The sequence below is a fragment of the Furipterus horrens genome, unplaced genomic scaffold (assembly GCF_987537825.1).
Source record: "Furipterus horrens unplaced genomic scaffold, mFurHor1.1.pri manual_scaffold_4, whole genome shotgun sequence".
NCBI classification, from domain to species: Eukaryota; Metazoa; Chordata; class Mammalia; order Chiroptera; family Furipteridae; genus Furipterus; species Furipterus horrens.
In genome coordinates, this window is record NW_028327174.1 from 177,909,803 (window position 1) to 177,931,635 (window position 21,833).

A 21,833-nucleotide genomic window follows, 5' to 3' on the forward strand; every position below is an offset into this window, starting at 1 on the left:
TGTAACCTTATCTGGTTTGTTCCCTGCGGAATTCTCATCATTATATTAATACCCAGCCCATAGCACATTCTCAACAATTCTCTGGGAATATGCGATTTTACAGACATCCTAGGTTCTGATTTTATGGGTCACGCTTTATGAAAGAAACATTGTTCTAGGCACTGTAGAGCTATAATACTTAGAAAGAATTGGCCCAAGCCTCTACATAGTTATCCAGGCAAATTCAGCAAAATTTAAATAGAATTTAAGGTGTAACCTCAAGAGTAATGGCATGAGATAAGCACTAGAGTGGAGAAACAGGCAGGTGTCAGCCCAACATGAAACTCACACGTAGTAACGATTAATTTTTCAGACCCCTTCCAAGAGCACCAAAGAAGAGACCACATTCCATCTCTGTGTTTTCTCCAATGTTGAAACAAATTGCTCTTTCATAAATTGGGCCCTGAGGAAATTGCTGGAGCCATGTTGTATGAAAAATGCACTCAATGCAGTGAGAGGTGCAAATTCTCAGTAGCACATGGGTACACAGACCAACCACAGGAAGAGCAGGTGTAACCCACTGAAGGCACCATTTATGTCTCCTGTCATGCCATCTCTTGAGTATATGTTTATTGAATGGGTTGGTAGGCAGAATTGCCTGTATCATTTAAGTTTTTTCTTTGTCATTTTCTGGTCTTCTTGCTCTCTCAGAAAGAGGAAAAAAATGGTAAAGTAGTAACTAAGAAGAGGGGACCATTTCAGACCAACAGGATGGAAAGGAAGAAAACAGTGAGATGAGAAATACAGAAGGAAGGGGGAAAGTGTAATTAATACACACGAATGGAAAGGAATATAGAAATCTAAAAAAGTGAAAAATAGAAAATCTGTAAGATCAATTTGCATTTAGCCAAGATATGATGGGGAAATCAAAGGAAAAAAAGATATATAGTTAGAATAATAAAGAGGTAAAGTGGTTATTAAAGAGTTCATCACTTTCTCATGTTTTCTTTTTAGCTTTACATGCTGCTGCCCTTTCTGGCCATGTCAGCACCGTGAAGTTGTTATTGGAAAATAATGCTCAAGTAGATGCTACTGATGTCATGAAACATACTCCACTTTTCCGAGCCTGTGAGATGGGACACAAAGATGTGATTCAGACACTTATTAAAGGTTAGTTATTAAGAACATTCCCACTAAGTCACTCTCAAAGGTAGGAATTCTTGCATTCACCATTTGAAATGTATAGCTTCACACAGCAGAGAGCCAGCCACCTGGTAGAAGGATGAAGGGGAGAGCCTCACACCTGGCATAAGGAAACACAAGAGTCTAGCTCCACCTGTTGATAGGTGTGTGATTTTGGCAAAGTCACTTCACCTGCCTGATCTTGTTGCATTTTCTGTAAAAGGGAAATGATGCCTATCTGACCAATGTATATAAGATTATTATAAAAACATGAAGTAGATAATATACATGGGAATATTTTACTAAGTGTAAAGCACCTAAGGGACTATTATATATTTTTTTAAATGTTGATTAATGCTCTCTGTATTAGTCATTTTCATTATATTCTTGCTTTTGCAGGCGGAGCAAGGGTAGATCTAGTTGACCAAGATGGACATTCTCTTCTACATTGGGCAGCGCTGGGAGGAAATGCTGATGTTTGCCAGATATTGATAGAAAATAAGATCAATCCAAATGTGCAAGATTACGCAGGAAGAACCCCATTGCAGTGTGCTGCATATGGGGGATACATCAACTGCATGGCAGTGCTCATGGAAAACAATGCAGACCCTAACATTCAAGACAAAGAGGTAGAAGTTCTGGGTCTTTTCTATATTGCTTGCTCCAAAGTGTTTAGGGTATTTTCTCTTTGTTCACTGAAATGAAATAAAATGACAGTTTGCCAGATAAAGAGATCCCCCACAAACCTGTGAATTAAAAATGATTTTTATTTGTCCATGTTCTCGTCCAAGTCCCTGCCCATATAGCTATATAATTTAACAAAGTCATTATAAAAAATGGGAATAATTTTATAACATTTGTAAAATATATATACATAGCATATGTATATGAATGTATATAAATATATATGATATGATTTTACAAATCACATTTTATTTTGTTCACTTAAAATTATCACCAATATTACCACATTTGGTTTATAATCTTTTTCATAATCGTAGATGTTTAGTATTCCAAAGTTCTAAGAGCTTTATGCTTAGCAACTCACTTAATCCTCACAGTAATTCTATAAAGTAGCTACTCTTAATATTATCCTCATTTTACAAAGGAGGAAATTGAGGATCATGGAGCTTAAATAATTATCCTAAGGTAGCAACAGTAGCAGAGTGGATGGAGTTAGGGTCCAAACTATGCCTGTCACCCAAATTTTAGAAATAAAGTAACTTCCTGTTACTAGACATATTTTCTTTACTACAGATTATGTTGCATTAGTCATCTATATGTGTTTAACTTTTTTTTATTTTGGATTATTCCCTTGAAATAATTTCCCCTAAGTGAAATTATGGAATCAAAGAATGAATGGCATATGAATGTGATTAGGCTCTAATATATACCATTGAACTGATTCTAAAACATGTGGGTTAATCTATGCTTCTCCCAGCTCTGTAGTAATATATTGCTTTCTCTCAATTTTGCCAGTATTAACTTTTTTGCTACTTTAATTCTTTAAAAACCCTAGCATGCTATGTTTTCCAAGTCAGAAAATATATTTCCTATTCTTTCAATAACTATTTATGAAGATTGTTACTAGATATAAAATTAACATAATGAAAATATATAAATATGGTCCTTGTACTTATGTTATTAGAAATACATCTTTTATCATTTGCAATACCCTTTACATTTTTTTAGAAGTTGCCAGTATCTTACTTTACAGTTCTACTTTTTTATGTGTATTGTTTTAGATTATCTACATAAACAATCATACTCTTTGCAAATAGTAACATTTTTCTTTCTTCTTTTCCAATCCTTACGCCTTATACTTCTTGTCTTACTTCCAGTACAGTGTAGAATAGAATTAGTAATAGTTGATATTCTTAACTCATTCTGGCTTCTCAAGGAGAAAGCTTTAAATATTTTACCATTGAATATGATATTTGCTATAGCTTCCCTTATATTTCTAGTTGCTAAGAGTTTTTTTAAATACAATGAGCTGTTTAATTTTTGTCATACTCTCAACATGATCATATTATTTTTCTCTTCTTTGCTATTAATATGAATTACATTGATTGATTACATTTTTTTCTCAGATGTTAAATCACTCTTTCATTCCTGGAGTAAACCCTGATTATGATGTATTTTAAAAATATATATTAGTGGATTTTATTTGCTAATATTTTGTGATTTTTGCATATATGTTCATGAGAGTTTGACCTATAATTTTTCTTCCTTGTATTATACTTACCAGGTTTTATTAGCAGGGTTACACTGACCTTATAAAAAGAGTTAGAAAGCAGTACCTCTTTTCTTATTCTCCTAATGAGTTTGTGTGAGATTGGTGATCCTTCTTCCTTAAATGTTTGGAGGATTTCCTGGTGAAGTTATTGGGTCTAGGTGTTTCCTTTGTGCAGAAGATATTAATAATTGATTTAGTTCCGTTAATAATTACAAGACTTTATATTTTCTAATTATTTTTCTTCCTGCTTTAGTAAGTTGCATTTTTGAGAAATTAGTCCATTTTATTTAAAAAGTCCAATATTCATATAAGGTTGATCATACATGCTTCTACCATTTTTATATCTGTAGGACCTGTAGTGATATTTTCTTATTCACTCATATATTGGTAATATTCATTGTCTCTTTTCTTTTTAAAAAACTTTTCCATTTTGCTTACTCATCTTTTCAGAGGACTTCTATCTCTGTTGATTTTCTATATATTTTTTAAACTATTTCATTGGTATTAGTCTTACATTTGTTATTTCCTACCATCCACTTCCCTCAGGTTTGACTCAATATATTTTGATGAAAGTTTAAATCATTGATTTTCTCAATATTTATTTTTAACTTGGTTAAGATACTGTCCTTTTCTCCGCTATATTTAATATTTTCCCTTATTGTAATGAAGTCATTTGGGGAGAGAATTGTTTATTTTTTAAGTGTGCTTTTTCTTCTAAGCACTGCTTAACTTACCCTGCAAGTTTGGATAAGTTATACCATCACTATCATTCAGTTGAAACATTTTCTAATTTCTGTTTTGGTTTATTATTTTACCCATGGATTATTTAGAAGTGTATTATTTAATTTCCAGGCAGTCAGGCATTTTTTTTATTGTCTTTTTGTTGTTTATCGCCTTAATTTCCTATTGCTGCTGTAACAAATTGCTACAAACTTAGTGGTTTAGAACAACAGAAATTATTATCTTACTGTTGTGGATGTCAGAAATCCAAAAATAGGTCTCATTGGGCTAAAAATCAAAATTACGGTGTTGGCAGGACTACCTCCCTTTCAGAGGCTCTCGATGAGAACTGTTTCTTGACTTTTCCAACTTCTAGATGCTGCCCTCATTCCTTGGCATGGGCCCCATTCTTCCATCATCAAAGCTAGCAATGGCTGGCTGAGTCTTTCTCACACCGCACCCTCAGACACTCACCTTCCAGCCTCCCTTTTTCACTTATAAGAGCCCTTGTGACTACATTGGGCCTACCCCGATAATCCAGGATAATCTCCTACCTTAAGGTCAGCTGATTAGCAACCTTAATTTTACCTACATTCTTAATTCCCACTTTCCATATAACATAACATAGTTACAGATTCCAGAAATTAGGGTGTAGACATCTTTACAAGGGAGTGCATTATTCCACCTATCAGACTAATTTGTATCTTAAATTTTACTGTGGTCAGAAAATATAGTCTGAATTATTTTAATCTTTCAAAGTCTTTTGAGGTTTACTTTATGGCCCAGGTTATGGTTGATTTTGATAAATATTTTACGTGCACTTGAAAAGAATACTAATTTGTCATTGTCGGATGCAATGTTTTATATACTTATATATATATCACTTAGGTTAAATTTTTACATTGTATTGTTCAGGTCTTCTACATCTCTGCTGGTTGTTTTTATCAACTATTGTAAAAGACAAGTTTAAAGACAAGTTTAAAATCTCTCACTGTGGTATGGATTTGACTGTCTCCTTTTAATTTTGTCAGTTGCAGCCTATATAGTTAGAAGCTCTGTTATTAGGTGCATATAGATTTAGGATTGTGATATCTTCTTCTTTGACTGCTTTAATACCATGAAATATTCCTCTTTATCTCTAGCAATGCTTCAGGACTTTTTTTATCTTTTATGGCATTGGCAATTTTGATAATGCAGGCTGTTTCATTTTATGCAATTTGGGTTTACCTTATGATTCCTCATAATTAGATTCAAGTTTTACACTTTTGATTGGGATATTATACAAGTAATATTGACTCCTCTGGGTATCATGTCTGGAGGCATATGATGCCCCTTAAAGGAGTGCAAATTTTGATCACTTGGTTAAGATACCGTCCTTTTCTCCACTGTATATTTATTATTTTCTCTTATTGTAATGAAGTAATTTGGGGAGAGAATTGTTTATTTTTTGAGTTAGTATAAAAACCTATGTATCCAAAATTACCTACTCTGGATGTACTTCATTTTTGCTTATGCTTGTAGGGAAGAACAGCTTTGCACTGGTCCTGTAACAACGGATACCTTGATGCCATCAAACTACTACTAGACTTTGCTGCTTTTCCTAATCAGATGGAAAACAATGAAGAGAGGTAAGTAAGCTGTCGATAAAAAAAATATATTGTTCATATCACATCCTTTCTGCCAGACTAAAAATCTCAACATTAGATACTGTTTCAGAAATAATAAGTATACTCATAAGGAAATGCTACATTAAGAAATCTTGAACCAAAAAAAAGATCAAAAGTTCCGTGCAGTGTCAACTTAGATCTTGTGCTTTTAAAGCTATTCAGAATGTTAGGTATTACCTAGGGTAAGTTCACATTTTGTAGATGAGGAAACTTCTATGCCTTCTTCTGGCTGGTGGCTAGCATAAAGTCAGGGGGTCCAGACTGACCAGGTCTAGGAATTCGGTTAGGCCAGTGACATGTGTTATGTATTTAGGAAGTTTCTCTTGATGAAGAGAACATTATTAGTTAGTGGACAAAGATGCCACCGTGTAGCATGAAAAAATGAAAAACTAAGCTGAAAGTTCAGGATTTTAGTTTTAATACAGATTTCTTGGATAATATGAAAACCACAGATTTAGGCTGGGGTTGTTCCTCAAGGCCCCAGGGCTAATAAAATGGACCAGACAGCATGAAGTCTAAGTAGATGAGATTCTTGGTGGTGTTGGGCCTAGGAAGATTCTAGTAATTTGTAGGTAACAGCTAAGTTTGTAATCAGACCCACATACCTGAACTCCCTTCAGCCCAGATCTGTGCTTTAGTTTTCATTGTTTGTGGATAATCTTAACAAAAATGGCCCCTGCTATGACACCATCCCCACCCTCTTAGCCTTCACAACCAGTTCTTCCTTTCTGTCATGGAAACTTTGAAGAGAAGGAAGAACTTTCCCTAGGCTGCTGTCTCAGCAGAAACATGTTCCTCCTGTCTGGGGCCAGCCCCTTCATCTTCTCCACTTCTTTCGGAACCTTTCCCATTAGTTATATCCCTCATCCATTATTTTCCAACTCTTTGTTCTGAAGTTTGTTTTCTCTGTCTCTAAAGTCTTCCTTCTCTCAGACTGTCTTCACTGCCCTCATTTCTTCAGACTCACCAGTCATGCCTTTGCAGTCTGGCTTCCATCCTCACAGCTGTACTGAAATCTGTGTCTGAATGGTCACTGACAAATCCTAATGGAAAAACCACATGTGGTCCTCTCTGTCCACTCCCATTGGCCTTTCTGCATCCTGGTTCTGTTGTTTCCTCTTTGCCTAATTGAGACTGTATCTCCTCTAAGCTTCTGTGTCAGTTTATTTTCCTAACTCCCTTCTAATCTTGTCTGCTCCTTCTTCATTTCTTTTGGCTCCTCTTCTGTTTTTGTTTTATTTTTTTTAATATAAACATTCTTAAAGGACTGGATCTCTTCTCTCAGCCTATCTCCTTTGGCGATCTGACTTACTGCTGAGGCTTCAGCAGTCTTCTGGGTCCTCGTGACTTCTAAAACTGCACTTCAGATTCAGTATCTCTCCTTGCTTCACTTCACTACCTGCATCATTGTCTAAATCCAGCCCTCTTGACTCTTTCTGGGACTGTCATAATGTCTCCTTGCTGTATTCCCTCCTTTCATCATTCCTCAGTCAATTCATCTGCTTCCAAATTAGCCTTGCTAAGTTATATTTCTAATGTAATTGTTAATCATGCACTCCTCTGTTCAAATGCAGCCTCATCCAAGGAGATTGTTCTGATCCCACAGTCATGTGTCCCAAACTTTGTCCTCTCCTGCACTGTGTAATCAGTCCTCCCCATTAGCAGGAACTCCTGAAGATCATGGTCATCTCTGTATTACTTACAGTACTTTTTTTGAAGTAAAGCCTCAGTAAGTAACTGTGGCATTGTCAAGATCATGTTTTCAGGCTCTTACTAAGCATCACCCTGCTTCATACCTGCGTTAGAAACTTCTGGAATTCTTAGAGCACATGCAAAATTAGATCAAACTAACTGGTATATCTTATTTTAGGAGTAATTGTATAAAGAACTCACTCTCTCTATTAGAATCATATGACAACCGCAGAACAAAACGATTTGAAGGTTTGGGGGTTGGCCCTTTAAGGAAGTTGGAAAGCCAAGTGGAATCCTCAGGACTGAACTTTTGATGTTAAAGCAGATATGTGAGAGAGCCGAAGATTTCTCCCCTAGAAATCCTTGAAAAACAAAAGGGAAGTGTAAGAATCCTAAGAATCAGTGATGATTTATTTCTAGGAAGCATTTATTCTACATTATTACAGTGTTTACAACATGACTACTATTTTTTTGGAAACAGTAAAAACAATATTTTATATGCTGTTCAGTACTCATTTATATGTTAAGCATTGAATTTCAGACCTAAGTAAGCCTCTAAATTAAGGCGCTTACTGCCTCCTGGAGTAAACATATGTTTATTACAGACCAAAAGACCAGAGGAAAAATTAGCCTAACTCTACTTGTCAATCTATAGATGAAAAAAGACAGTGGTAATATTCCAGATCCCTTAAATGTTTCATCAGCAATGCACCTTGATGTACACACATCAGAACTTGGCACTGCCTTTTATGGTTACTGACATTCCCGTTTAGGCATTCTGCTCGAACCATCAGCCATTCCCGCGTGGCAGGTCCAATTGTGTCTCATCTCTTGTCTTTATCTATGTTGTTTCTTGGCTGCTTACCATCAATGTAGTGCTAATTTTTACTTCTCATGCATTGACACTAACCCCTTGATGTGCACTGCACAGACATAATTTTTGCCAGCTCCTGCTGGCTGTCAGTCAATAACGCCCTGACAGCCACACTCTGATATCGATGGGAATATTCACAGCGTTTGAATGTTTCTAAATTGAATTGGGGGAGAAGAAAGCTTCAGTAGTAATACTCACAATATGGTCAGTTGTTTAAACTCTAGGTGTAGACTTCAGTCTTAAAACCTTGCTAGATATTTGGATTGTGTTCCATTGATGAAAAATCGACTGAAAATCCTAAATAAATCAGTTGTTAAAAATAAAATAAAATAACTTTTTTGAGAAAATTAAGGGGTGGATATTGGATCTTACTAAGGAATTTCTGTTAATTTTATTAATACAATGACATGGTTATGTTCATATTATTTAGAGATAAATACCAAAATGCAGGGAGATGAAATGATAAGAGTTCTGGGATTTCCTTTAAAGTACTTCAGCAAAAGTAAAACTGAAGGGCTTGGATGAAGCAAATGTGGCAAAAATCTTGCTGAATATTAATTCTCGATGATGAGTATGTAAAAGACTATGTTGTACTCTCTACTTTTGTTTATGTTTGAAATTTCTCCTAATAAAAATACAATTTTTCATAATAAAAATATTTAAAACATTTTAAATGCAATTTCCATCCACAAATACCCTGTGAGATCTAGTCTTCCTTTCACCTGTTACAAGTAAGAACACAGAAGCTCAGACAAGTGAAGAGAATGCCGAGGGCCCCCCAGGACTGCCGACTCCCAGTCCCATATTCTTTAAGGTTGTTTATGCTACCTGTCATATTTTGTCACATTTGTAAGTAAAGGCATAGTTTGGGCCTTAATTTCATTAACTAGATTTTGATAATCCTGCTTGTGTACTATGTGAAAGACACTACATTTTAATTATAGAAAAAATGATCAAGCTTACTAAATATAGGTTATTTTCACTTTGATTTTAGAAGTTTTATTCTACAGGGTATAAGAGATTTATACTCAATAAATGATAGGTGTGTTATAGAAACATTATTGAACAGGGGAGTCATTTGATCTCAGTTCTAGTCTAGAGCCTGCAGTAACTAGTTTCATAACCTTCAGCAAGTTGCTTTATTTTTCTGGGTCTGTGTATTCATTTTATTACACTAAATTTATCTCTACCATCATGCAATAATCTTTCCATTGACTATGTAGTTATATATTTAGAAGTTCTTCTGAATTTATGAAGTTCTACCTACTTACAAATAATGTTTTTAAGTTTATATAGGCATCTTTACTTATGGCTTTCTGGTCTCTGAACAGCAGTGGCAAATTGGGCTGTCCTTAGATGGGGGTTCCTGAATTTTAGCATTTGGAGCTTCCTTCTGAACTCAGACTTTCCTTACTTAAGTGGCCAAAACACCCTTTGCTTAAACTGAAAACCTCATTCTTTTTTTTTTTTTTTTAAAGATTTTATTTATTTATTTATGTTTTTAGAGAGAGGGGAAAGAGAAAGAGAAGAAGAGAAACATCAATATGTGGTTGCCTCTGATGCACCCCTAACTGGGGACCAGGCCCACAACCCAGGCATGTGCCCTGATTGGGAATCAAACCAGCCACCCTTTGGGTCACAGTCTGGCACTCAATCCACTGAGCCACACCAGCCAGGGCTGAAAACCTAATCCTTTTATGGCTGACTGTGACTATTAGGTAAATTTTGAAGAGAGATATTTTTTTCCCCTCTGATCATTGGATGGTTTTTCTGTGTCTAATGATGTGTCCATATAATCATCATTCAATCCACCTCAGAAGTCAGCTTATTATTTCCCCCTAACATCTCTTCTTGCATCGAATTGGTAACAGTCACTCAGAAAGGAATCGGATCAGTGGCAGCCATTAGGTGGTTAGAAATACTAGTTTGGGTCCAATGGAAATAATATTTATGATAAGAGACCATGGTATCATAGACATACTACAATGTATGTCCTATAATGGTAACAGTAATAGCCGACACTTATGAACTCCTTCCTTTGTGCCGGGTGCAATGCCAGGCTTTACAGTTACTACATTTTTCCTCATGCCAAGTCTGTGGTGAAGAAAGCTGGGGCTTAGAATAATCAAGTAAGTTGTTTAAGAAGTGACAGTTATTGTTACTATTGTTGGATGGTGGAATTTGGGGTTTGGAGTTTTTACTTCAATTTTGTTTACTTTTTGCATTGTTTAAATGCTTAAAGTATCATTTTTATGAAGTAGTCATTACTCTTTAAAAAAGAAAAAAAATATCTGTCAAGATATTAACAGTTATTAATTGTGAGGGAGATAATACAGATGACTTATTTTCTTCTGTGTATTTATCTGGTTTATTTTATATCTAAAAATAAAAAATTTTTAAAAAGAGTTTTTCCTAAAATCACACAATTAGAAAGAGCCAGTTGAAATTTAAACATATAACTACCTGACAATAATATCCATTTTTTCTAAATAATATGTTTATCAAAAAGGTGTCGTATGCCCATTGTACAAAATTTAAAAGGCAGAAAAGGGCATGGGGTGGAAACGGAATGTCCCTCCTGCCCTTGCCTCTGAGACAGTCAGTTCCTCCTCAGCAGTGCCCCTGGTTCCAGTTTCTTGGGAAACATCTGGAGACATATTTTATATAGGTAAACATAGAGGGATATATATATATATATATATATATATTATTTTTTGTACAAATGGAGCATGCCATAATACTATTCTGTTTCTTTTTTCATTTTCTTCATTTAACAAGACATCCTGGAGATGGTTCCTTATTTATTCATATACTGGAGTAATGCTGCATTATACAGATGCTTCATTGCACGGGTGGTCTGTGCTTTATTTAACCAGCCCTCCGCTAATGGAGATTGAGGTTGTTCCCATTCTTTTACTGCTTCAAGCTGTACTTCTATGAATATCCTTGTACATAAGACATGTCACAAATGAGAGGAGATCTGTAGGATAAATGTCTCTATGTGAAATGGCTATGTTGAAAGGCAGATGCATAAATAATTTCGATAGATATGTCAACTCGTTCTCCCTCAAGTTTAAGGTAGTACATGAGAGAGGCTGTCCCCCTTCATCCTTGCTAGCACGATATGTTCTTAAACTTCCTAATTTTTGCTACCCTAATTATTAAAGTACTCGCTCAAATGAGTCTTAATTTGTGTTTCTCTTAAATTAGTAAGATTGGACATATGCTTAGGAACCATTAGTATTTACTGTTTTGAGAACTCTTTTTACCATTGTTTTTGGTGGCTTTGCCCTGCAGAGTTTTGTTTTGTTTAATTTTTATGTAATTGGATTTATCAGTTATATGTTTCTGAGTTTTGTGTCTTTAAAAAAAAAAACAACTTTCCACTTCAATTTTTAAATAATCATCCATGATTTCTTCTAGTACATTTATGGATTTATTTATCTATTTATGTAATTTATTTATTTATTTTAGATTTTTGCTTCATCCAGAATTTGTATTGGAGTGTGATGTAAGAATCTTTTTACCCCCAGATGACTACTCATGGGCTCCAGCAGTATTTAATAACTTATCCTATACTAAATTTCTCCTTTTCTAAAAATTTCATAAGCATTAAATATTGGTAATCATGGGCTCAAATTATGAATCTCACAGAATGTTATTTGCAGCACCTTTTCAGATGGGAGCAAGGAATTATTTGGAACATGAGAAAGAGGAAGAATGATCATGTTCTCACAGCCCCCAATTTGTGAGCCAGTGAGCAAAACTCAGGAGTTGGTATGGTCAGCAGCACAAAGCGCCTGACCCCAGCTTCACCCTTGTTTTGTGCCCCTCAGAGATAAAAAGGAGCAGCCCTAGAGTACGAAGATAGTGTGCCCGGGGGACATCTCACATCTTAGAATGACGTTTTTGCTGCATACGAGCATATTGCCAGTTTGACTGTGCCTTGAATTACATTCCAACACTTTAAAACGCCTTCCTGCTTCAGGTACACGCCCCTTGATTACGCTTTGCTCGGTGAGCGCCATGAAGTAATCCAGTTCATGTTGGAGCACGGTGCCCTGTCCATCGCGGCTATACAGGACATCGCTGCCTTCAAAATACAGGCTGTCTACAAAGGGTACAAAGTCAGGAAAGCCTTTCGAGACCGGAAAAACCTCCTCATGAAGCATGAGCAGCTGAGAAAAGATGCTGCGGCCAAGTAAGTCTGAGCTGTGAGCGCTCCATTGTGTTCTCGTAGCTCAGAATCCGGGGAGAAGGGGCGGAGTGCCGGAGGAGCCGGGAGGGAATCAGCAGAGACTCCCAAATGGTTTGGATCCCTGCACCCGTGCCACCCTCCCCTTCTGCCCACCAGGCCTCGGATGACTGAGGCTGCCCTGAAGGGTGAAGGCCTAGTCTCCACATGGTGGCTGTTGCTCTAGGTTAGCCCTTGATATTCTTAGGCAGACAGACCACTGCTGCACTCACCCATGGAGGGGGCCTTGCTACAGTGAGCTGCGGGGAGAAAACGGGTCATCTCGCGCCTCCTGCCTTTCCAAAGGAAACTTCCACCAGTATCTGGCCTACTTCCGGTAGACTAATCTAGTTTTGATTTGATTAAAGCAGCCAACTTTTCAAATAACTTGCTTTCCCCCAGCTATTCCCTAACAAATTTATACTAAATAATGTAATTTACTTATTGGCTACAGCAGCAGTTCTCAACCTGTGGGTCGCAACCCCTTTGGGGGTCCAACGACCCTTTCACAGGGGTCGCCTAAGATCATCGGAAAACACATATATAATTACATATTGTTTTTGTGATTAATCACTATGCTTTAATTATGTTCAGTTTGTAACAATGAAAATACATCCTGTATATTAGATATTTACATTACGATTCATAACAGTAGCAAAATTACAGTTATGAAGTAACAACGAAAATAATTGTATGGTTGGGGGTCACCACAACATGAGGAGCTGTATTAAAGGGTCGCGGCATTAGGAAGGTTGAGAATCACTGGGCTACAGCCTACAGAGAAAGTAGTAATTAAAAGGAAGATACTTGCTTCAAGGACCTCACACTTTTTGGGATAATGCAACAAAATGTGCAAAATAGGCGTAGGTGCCTAGTATACATTGTGATTATTTTACCATAAATGATTGATTTTAGCTTATGCTTTGGTTTGCCTTTTCTTTGATATCCGTGTTGGGTATTTTGAAGAGCAAGGGAGTATCACCTTCACAGGTATAGAGAACAAAACCTCCGATGATAAAGATGTGCGCACAGCAGGCACATTCCTGAGGGATAACTTCCAGGCTTATCCTGAATGTTCCCACACCATGGATCATTCCAACTCTTTAATTCCTTCCATATCTTGCCCACAAGGGGGAAGCATAAGTGTAATAAATAGTGACAAAAAATAATAATAAAAGGTAGGACAAACCACATCGGCAAGAAGTTAAATACCACTATGAACTGGAATACTAACCATATTGTCAGCCTTCACTAGACAGGATTGACAGAAACACATTATTTTCTGACTCTGAAGCTACCGAAGTAGGTGGCATCTAGGAAGTGCATTGTTCTCTTAATGACTCTCTTTTCTAAACTTTTGCCAAAGAATCCAGTATTAACCTAAAGCCTTGACATGCCTCTTTTTCCAGCTCCTTATCAAAGTTCTCTGCATGTGAGTGACACCTGTAAGTAGGTAAATGCATAGACAGATTATCCTGACTTGCAAGTAACTATGCTCTGCAAGGGATGGAGTGCTGTATTGCCTTCTACTGTCGTTTCTGTAAACTCCAGTGTAATGTGTGAGAATCTATTTACAGAATTTGAAGTCATAGCTACCCGAATATAAGGTGCGACTCTACAAAGGCAGTATGACTGACTTTGTATGTCCCCCCAAAAGGAATATATGAATCCAAACACATTTCACTTTGTTTTTGGAGAGAGGGGGCCCTGCAGTCCTCTTTGCCCCCTAACTCCCTTTCCAGCAGAAGAAATGGGTTGTGGCAGAGTGGAAAGAAGACCTGGGTTCAAATGCAGCCTCTAATGTTTACTTGCAAGGAACTGAACACAAGTATTTCTCCCTCTGGGCCTCAGGCTTTTCATCTGTAAAATGACAGACGAGGCCAGTCAATTCCAGGCACTCTCCAGTTCTGTGGGAACCCCATGTCTTCACTGTTACTGATCTCAGTCTCCTCCTCCTCCTCCCCACTTGGCCTGACATGCTGCCCCAAGGTCCTATAGCTGCTGGGGCCAAGAGTTTGGGTTCAGTGTTAAAGCTGGGAACTAAGAATGCATTTGTCAGAAGGTCTTCTATACAGAGGGAGGGGCTTCAAATAATGAGACTTAAATAAAGTCTGTAATGGTTTACGATATTTTTTCCCCTAACATGGACTTTTGTAACTCCTAGCCCGGAGGGTTTGACCCAAAAAGGAGATTGAGGGAACATCTAATTCTCCGTACCCTGCCTTTACCCTTTTACTTGTTATCCTAATTGCTTTCACTATTGCAGAAGATAGGTCCTCTTTGTTCTTAATTCTTAGTTTCTGAAGTTCATTTTCTTAAAAAAAAAAAAAAAAAAAAAACCTTTTAAATGGGAACTGTGCTTACTGTGATAATATTTGAAATTGCCAAACTGAAAAATTATATTCTTCTTTATTTTTTCTCAGTCACAATTTTCCCTTTATTGAGTATCATTATTGGAAGGTTTTTTTTTAACACTAACCATCACCCCCTACAGTCATTGTAGTGCATCTCTCCAAGAGAAGTGTGTAAATGGAGAAGAAACTGATTTAGTTATATTTCTCAAGAGTTATTTCTTAAAACCGGAGTCAGTTTTTAATTTTGTGTTTCATTTTTGTTTTGAGGAACAGAGATCAGAATGTTAAATCCAGTCTGTGCCGCCGCTGCCTTGTTGACTGAGGTGGCCTAGGCATGTCATGGCACCTCAGTGTACCTTTCCCACGGTGCCCTGGCAGAAACCTCCTGCCTCAAAGTAAGGATGTGAAAGGACCATTTTTAACTTAAAGTGGTTTCTAATGTACAGATAGAGAAATAGGGAGAGAAGTTTTAGTCCTATTTTCTAAGGCATGTTTTTTAGGAAATACTATTTAAGGAATACCTAGAATCCATTTAAAAGCACTTTATCTCAAACTGCACCCCCTATGTCATTGCCAAAGTGAACATTACTCTCATTTACCTGCCAACGCACACAATTGAATGCACACTAAATTAAGGCCACATTTATGTTGATCACTGTTCTTCCTTGATGCTTCCTTTGCCAGATTTTTATTTCTCTCTAATCACAGATCTCCTCTAATTCTCTGGCTCTTCCTTCTCATGTCTTTTTAATTATACCATCTCCACTGAGCCTCACAGGGCTGACTCCTCAGACTTCCACTCCTGCTATACTTCTTTTTATTGAAAATGTATCTACTTTGAAAACTTAAATTACTTCATCTCTGTAGATAACCACTTAATCTGTCTCACATCTTGACCTCCTGGAACTCTAATCCCAACTCATCAGTTGCCTGCTGGGCATTTCCACCTTGCTGTCCTTTTGTTATTTGCCAACATTTCAGGTCACTGGACATCTCTGTCTGCAAGTCCTGTTGTCACTGTCACTTCTGACTCACTGTGTGTTACCTCTGACTCATCACCACAGCCTCTCTTCTGCCTCCTGATCTCCCTGCTAGTGCTGCCACCACTGATTGTGTTCACTCCTCTTTTGAAATGTACCTTTCTGGCCTTTTGTTTTCATGCTCTGTCCCATCATTCTGTACAAGCCATTGTTCTTGAATACCAGCCACACTGCTATGTAAGACCCTTCAACATTTACTTCCCCTTGTATCTCCAAGTCTCCTTTCTCCCCACTATACCACCCTCCCCCGCCCTCACACTTGAGGTCTCAGCCATCCCGAACTTTCTTCACCATCTCTCTTACCACTTTCTTTACTTACCACACTCACTGGGAGACCCGAGCTTGTTTCTGGGTAGTGTATGAGATTGAGTATGCCTCTTAGAGTTATATAATCAAGTCCAGTTTGGGTTACCCCGTTCAAACTCTTGTGATGCTGAAGTCCCTCATATAGGAGGTTGTCCTGTGTCCTCAAAAGTCAAATGACAAAGAATTCTGTGCCTGCCATGCAATACATTCCATTAGTGGACAGTGCTATCTGGCAGAAGTTCTTTCCTACCTTTTGGTTTTGAGGAGAGTCTAAATCCTCTCCATAAACCAGCTTTCAGATAATTTAAAGCAAGTTCTCATGACATTTGCACTCCTAATCCAGGTCTCCTTTTTGCCTTATCGTAGCCCCTCCTGCAGCCTGCTCCCGCACATCTTCACTTTCTCAATGCCTTTCTTCAGGGTTGATCTATAGGTTTGACTCTTCTGCTCATACTGTGGTCTGACCCTTCTGCTCATACTATGGTCTGACCAGTGGGAAATTACTTCCATGATTTTACTTGATGCCATTCAACTTCTCTGAGCCTCAGTTTCCCATCAGTAAAGTGGAAATATTTCTTAATCCAGGACAGGCTTTGGGACACCATGAATGCCCTGAAACTATATGCAGCATTTCGTGTATCACGAACATACATGAATTTGGGGGGAGAGGACCTATACATTTTCATCACATTCTCAAAGAGAGTCCACGACTCACGTAGAGATATTTAAAAATTGGATTAAATGATATCTGAGGTCCCTCCCAGCTGTAACATTCTATAAGCCAATATGACATTTTCTTATTACCTTGAGAGGAAGTCAAAGATCAAATATTACTAGGCCTGCTAGTCAGCGACAATGAGGAGGTGCTCTGACAGATCCCATACATACTGTGCAATGCCAGCTGAAAAGGTTAGGACTAAACCTTTTCCGCCTTATGAGGTAATCAGCTTCCTCTCACTGGAAAAGTTCCAGCAGAAATTGAATTATCAACTCTCCAGGATAATACATAAGGAATTTTTTAAGTCATGTGAAGAGCTGGTTTCTAAGATCTCTTCTGAAATCAAAGATTCTGAGAGAGGTAGTTTGCATGTCTTTGCTGATGCTCTTCCCTCTACCTGCAGTAACCCTCTCTCATTTCCCTCCTTTCTCATTTTGACATTCTATGGAGCCTTTTTTCTCCCTCTTCCAGTTTAATTAGTCTCCCACATCCTCCCATAGCTCTGTGTGGATCTCTCTATTTGAGGACTCATCACATCCCAAACTCACTATCTGCAGAAGTGCAAGGGTCTTATTCCCCACTAGATTGTCAGTTCCTTGAGAGCAGACACTGTGTTATATATCTCTGCATCTCAGTGCCTAGAGTACATGATATACAATAAGCATTTAATAATAAATGTTCAGTGACTGCCCCCCGCTCCCCGTCCCCCCGGGTCTAAGACGTTACGTAAGTCATTCATCATCCTAGGCCTTAGTTTTCCTCTCTGTCAAGTGGGAGGGTTGGGCCAGGTGCTCTCTCCGGTCTCCTTCAGTTTCAGTGCAGTGAATCCCTGTTAAGTGCACTGCTTTACCTTGTTTGCCTTACTAGGCAGCAAACATGTTTATGTGCCCTTTATCCTCACAGTGCATGCTAGCACTTATATATTTATGCATTTGATTTTCCAGCTCCCTCCATATTTATCATGAGCAGATTGCCATTTGACAGGTTTATGGTTTTAAAGAGGAACATAAGAACAAAGGCGTTCAGCACTGCATATGCTGGATCAGCAGACCCCACTCTGTGGCTTCCACGGACAGGTGTATTGTACTGGCCCAGTTTTGACAAGAAGAAATTAATTCTATCAGGATACTACATTCTATGAATATTCAAGATTCCATTGCCCTGGGTATAGGACCTAAGAGAGATTTCAGAGATGTGATTAAAATGGCTTCATGGAGCAGGGAGTGGTGTGGTTTTACCAAGGAGCATTTTCTAAAAATATCTTTATGCCCAGCTCTTAGACTGCATGGCACTCAGACCACGCCCAGATTTCTTCACATCTAACCAGATCCATCTTATGGTAGCTTTACCTCTGTACAAAAGTAATAATGATTACTTACATTTATATATTGCTTTACAGTTTACACAGAGAAGGAAAACTCTGACTCCAAAAAACCTCCGCTGCCTTGCGGCATATCTCTTCAGGGGAAAGGCTAAGGGAGTAAACCCTGACAGAAAATCCGGAGCCGGAGTCCCTAAGGCGGTTTGACGTTGTAGTCAACACCGGCAACTCCTGCGGCGCACCTGAAGCCAAGCTGTATTGACTCCGTCTTTCCCTTGGACCCTTCAGCTGCGAAGAGAGGGGGGGTCTGCTGCTTGGGCAACAGCAGACTCTCCATATCACCCTGCCCAGGCTCTGTAGCTTCAGCTTCACTGGAGAGGACACTCCAGCGTCATCGCAAGATGTCGATTCAACACGAGAGGAAACAGATACCGTGTCAGACTCTTAAGAAGCTACACCATCGTCTCTCGAGACGGACGGCTGCCGACGACAGTTTACAAAATTCTTATACATTAATTCACCAAATCCGTAGAGTAACCCAATGAAGTAGACAGGGCAAATAACAGAGGTTAACTTGCCTGAAATCACACAGCTAGTAAGGGAGGGAGATGGCACTTGAGTCTCAGTTCTGCCCTGAGCCAGGTTTCTACCATTGTTTGGTTCGGGGGGATCATCCTACCAGCCATACTTAGGCTAGCGACCAGTATCTATCTGGTAGGCCAGCTTGGACCAGCTCTGGCTTCTTTCTTCTAACTCATTCCCATAAGTGTAACTGCTGGTGGCAGAACCAGGCACCCAAGTCAGCTTCTCTCCTAACCCAGGGCTTGGTCAATTGTGCCCGTGTTGTTTCCAGTGATTCAGAGAGTGGCGCCAAGTCACCATCATCAATTTTGCCACATAGTTCAATAAAAATCTTCCTGTTACTCTCATAGCTAACATGGCAGAGTACACCAGTATCCCCTAAATCCTTAAGAAAGTTAAGAAAATGAGTTGGCCCCAAGCCTGTAGGACTATAAACAAGAATGGCGTTAGGGCAGAGCTGGGTTAAATCAGTGTAACAAGACACACTAACAAGATCTCCCTTATCCGTGGAAACAGTTTTAATCACATCTCTCAAACTTCTTGTTGGTTCTGTATTCATGGAAACTTGAATACTCGTTGAATGAGAAAAAGCCTGCCTGTTTCTGCAGTGTCTGATATAATTAATTTCTTCTGTCAAAACTGGGCAAATACAGCACTCTGACAAAGCCACAGTGTGGGGTAGGAAGAAATGCCAACTTCTGGGGCTCAGACTTTCTAGGCCCGGAGGCAGGTCTCTGCAGTTGCACCCAGGGCTGAGATGCTGAAGTTATTGGACATTCAAGTCAGTTAAGTTATTGCTCTTGATGTGGCTGTCTGCACATCAGGCAATCATTTGATTCCTTATTGTCCCCTCTTTTTTTCAATTGTCATCTAGGCTACTAATTTGTATAAATCCCCATCCTCGAGTCTTCGATCTGGTTGGGGGTGTTGGGGCTCCAGGGTACATCTTTGCTCCACAATAGCCCTTCAGAGATTTGCAGCAACAGGATGTTCCCTTAAACCTTTTCTTTCCTGGATGAAACAACTCCAGTTCCTTCAGCCCATTATCTGGAGACCCTCTTCACCCTGCATTGTGCAGGACCCAAAGCAGACGTTGTCAAAGCTCTGTCCCCAGTTAACTTTCTCACCTCTGGGGAACTGCACAAATTGCCCTAGGAAAGAGGACAAAGCGGACTAATTGGCAGCCCATCAAAAGGTGTTGTCTGGCCATTTTCCCTTAAGACAATAGGAAAATGTGGGACTATTTTATACATTAAGATTCTGCCATGTTAATAAATTTCCTGCTAAAATGTTACTTGTGTCATAGCAGGATCCTTTTTTTCCTCTTTAAATTTTCATATGAACTAGAATAACATTGGTTCTTTTTCCAGTATTTGTTTCCTAAACTTTACACAAATAGGTCAAGTTTATAGCATGCCCACCATGAAGATTAAAGGACTTTGGTATTCTATAATAAATTATTGGGAGAAAAAACACTTAAATTTCAGGACAATCATGGAGCCTAAGAGGTTAGAACTAATGCCACACTGGAGGCAAGATTACCTTACTGTGATATTACCGGTTTCTTCATGTGACCCAATTCATTTTTTAGGTGATGGGAAAAGATTGAGTGAAATTTTTAAAAATACAATTTTGTCACTGTGATGAGTTTTACAGGGAGAAGTAAAACTCAGCTGGTATGGTTTACAATGTAACTTTGGGTTAGTCACTCATCTCTCTGCCTCAGTTTCCTTATCTACCAAATAAGAGTATCTCCCTTAGTAATCTGAGCTTCCTTCAAACTCTTCAACTATGAGCTGTGGTCCTGGCCTTTTTTCCTCCAGATAGACACATACATGTGGGATCATGGCCCACTCTGAGGATGTGTGGTGTGTGTGTTGTTGTTGCTTTTGTTTTAAGGTAGCAGAATACATAAAATAGGATGTGGGTCCTGCAGAATTCCCAGTGTTACCCACCCACCCCCGCCCCCCGCTTTACCCCAGTGATAACTTTCACATCAAGAACCACAGCTCTGCACAACTATGGAAGGTTTTTTTAAATTTTAAAATGCATCTTTTTTTTTTTTTTTTTAAGTAATATACTTCTGTTCATAAGCTGGGGGCGGTGTTTAAATGATATGTCCTGATGATTATGTTCTTTCCCCCAAATCTGCTTCTGTAGTTCTACCAAAATGAAAAAACAACACCCTGCAAACCTCCCCCTGCAAGAAGTCTCCAGGAAGCAGAGCCCCTTGCTTTCTGGACATCCTGATCACTCTGAAAAGGTGGAGCCCTGTTTGTCTGTGGCTGCCTTCGATGCAGGCCCAGAAAGGTCTGCAGTGACAAGGTTTGCCCAGGGCCTGACCATACCACGACTTCTTGGAATTGAAAGGGAAAGCTGTCTGGGTTCCTAAAAGAAAAAAGAACGCCTGCTCATATAACCAAGTCTGATTTATCACCTCAAAGCCCCTCTCACTGGCAATGGGATCCGTGTAGATGCCGAGACAGACAACCACGCGCCCGTGTCTGTCTGAAAGGCCGATGCTCTCTCAGAGCGGTGCTCTTAGTCAGTGCGAGGAAAAAACGCCGCTCTTGGGCCTATCAGAAACAAGGCTCTGAGATCAATTAGCAGCACTTCACCCGCCCAGATGCGCCCACCTTCCTCTCCCAGACCGATCCCGCTGAAATGGCACCGGCCAGCAGCCGCGTGAGTCTCAGGCTCTGACGATGACAGGCTGTCCCGCTTGCTGTCCATCGCAGTGCCGCACTTAGTGTCAGCAGCTGGCAAAGCCTGTAACAAAACCAGAGTCGAATGAAAGCAGAGCTGTACAGGTGTTAGCAGGACCCGTCTGGCCACTTGCTCTGGGAAGAGACTCGGTGGAAACTATTAGATAAGCAAACTTGGACCCCAGATCAAGGGCTTTACCACAGGGAGAAAGACCTTCTAGAA

The 21,833-nt window shown here is 38.9% G+C and overlaps 1 protein-coding gene across 1 annotated transcript in view; it reads left to right on the plus strand.

Annotated features, from left to right (window-relative positions):
- The window catches only part of INVS (inversin), a 138,550-nt gene that overhangs the window by 87,856 nt on the left and 28,861 nt on the right, over positions 1–21,833 (plus strand). Inside the window, 4 exon segments of the mRNA XM_090274496.1 lie at positions 994–1,149; positions 1,561–1,790; positions 5,639–5,745; positions 12,339–12,551. Of these exon segments, the coding sequence (XP_090130622.1) occupies positions 994–1,149; positions 1,561–1,790; positions 5,639–5,745; positions 12,339–12,551 (706 nt within the window).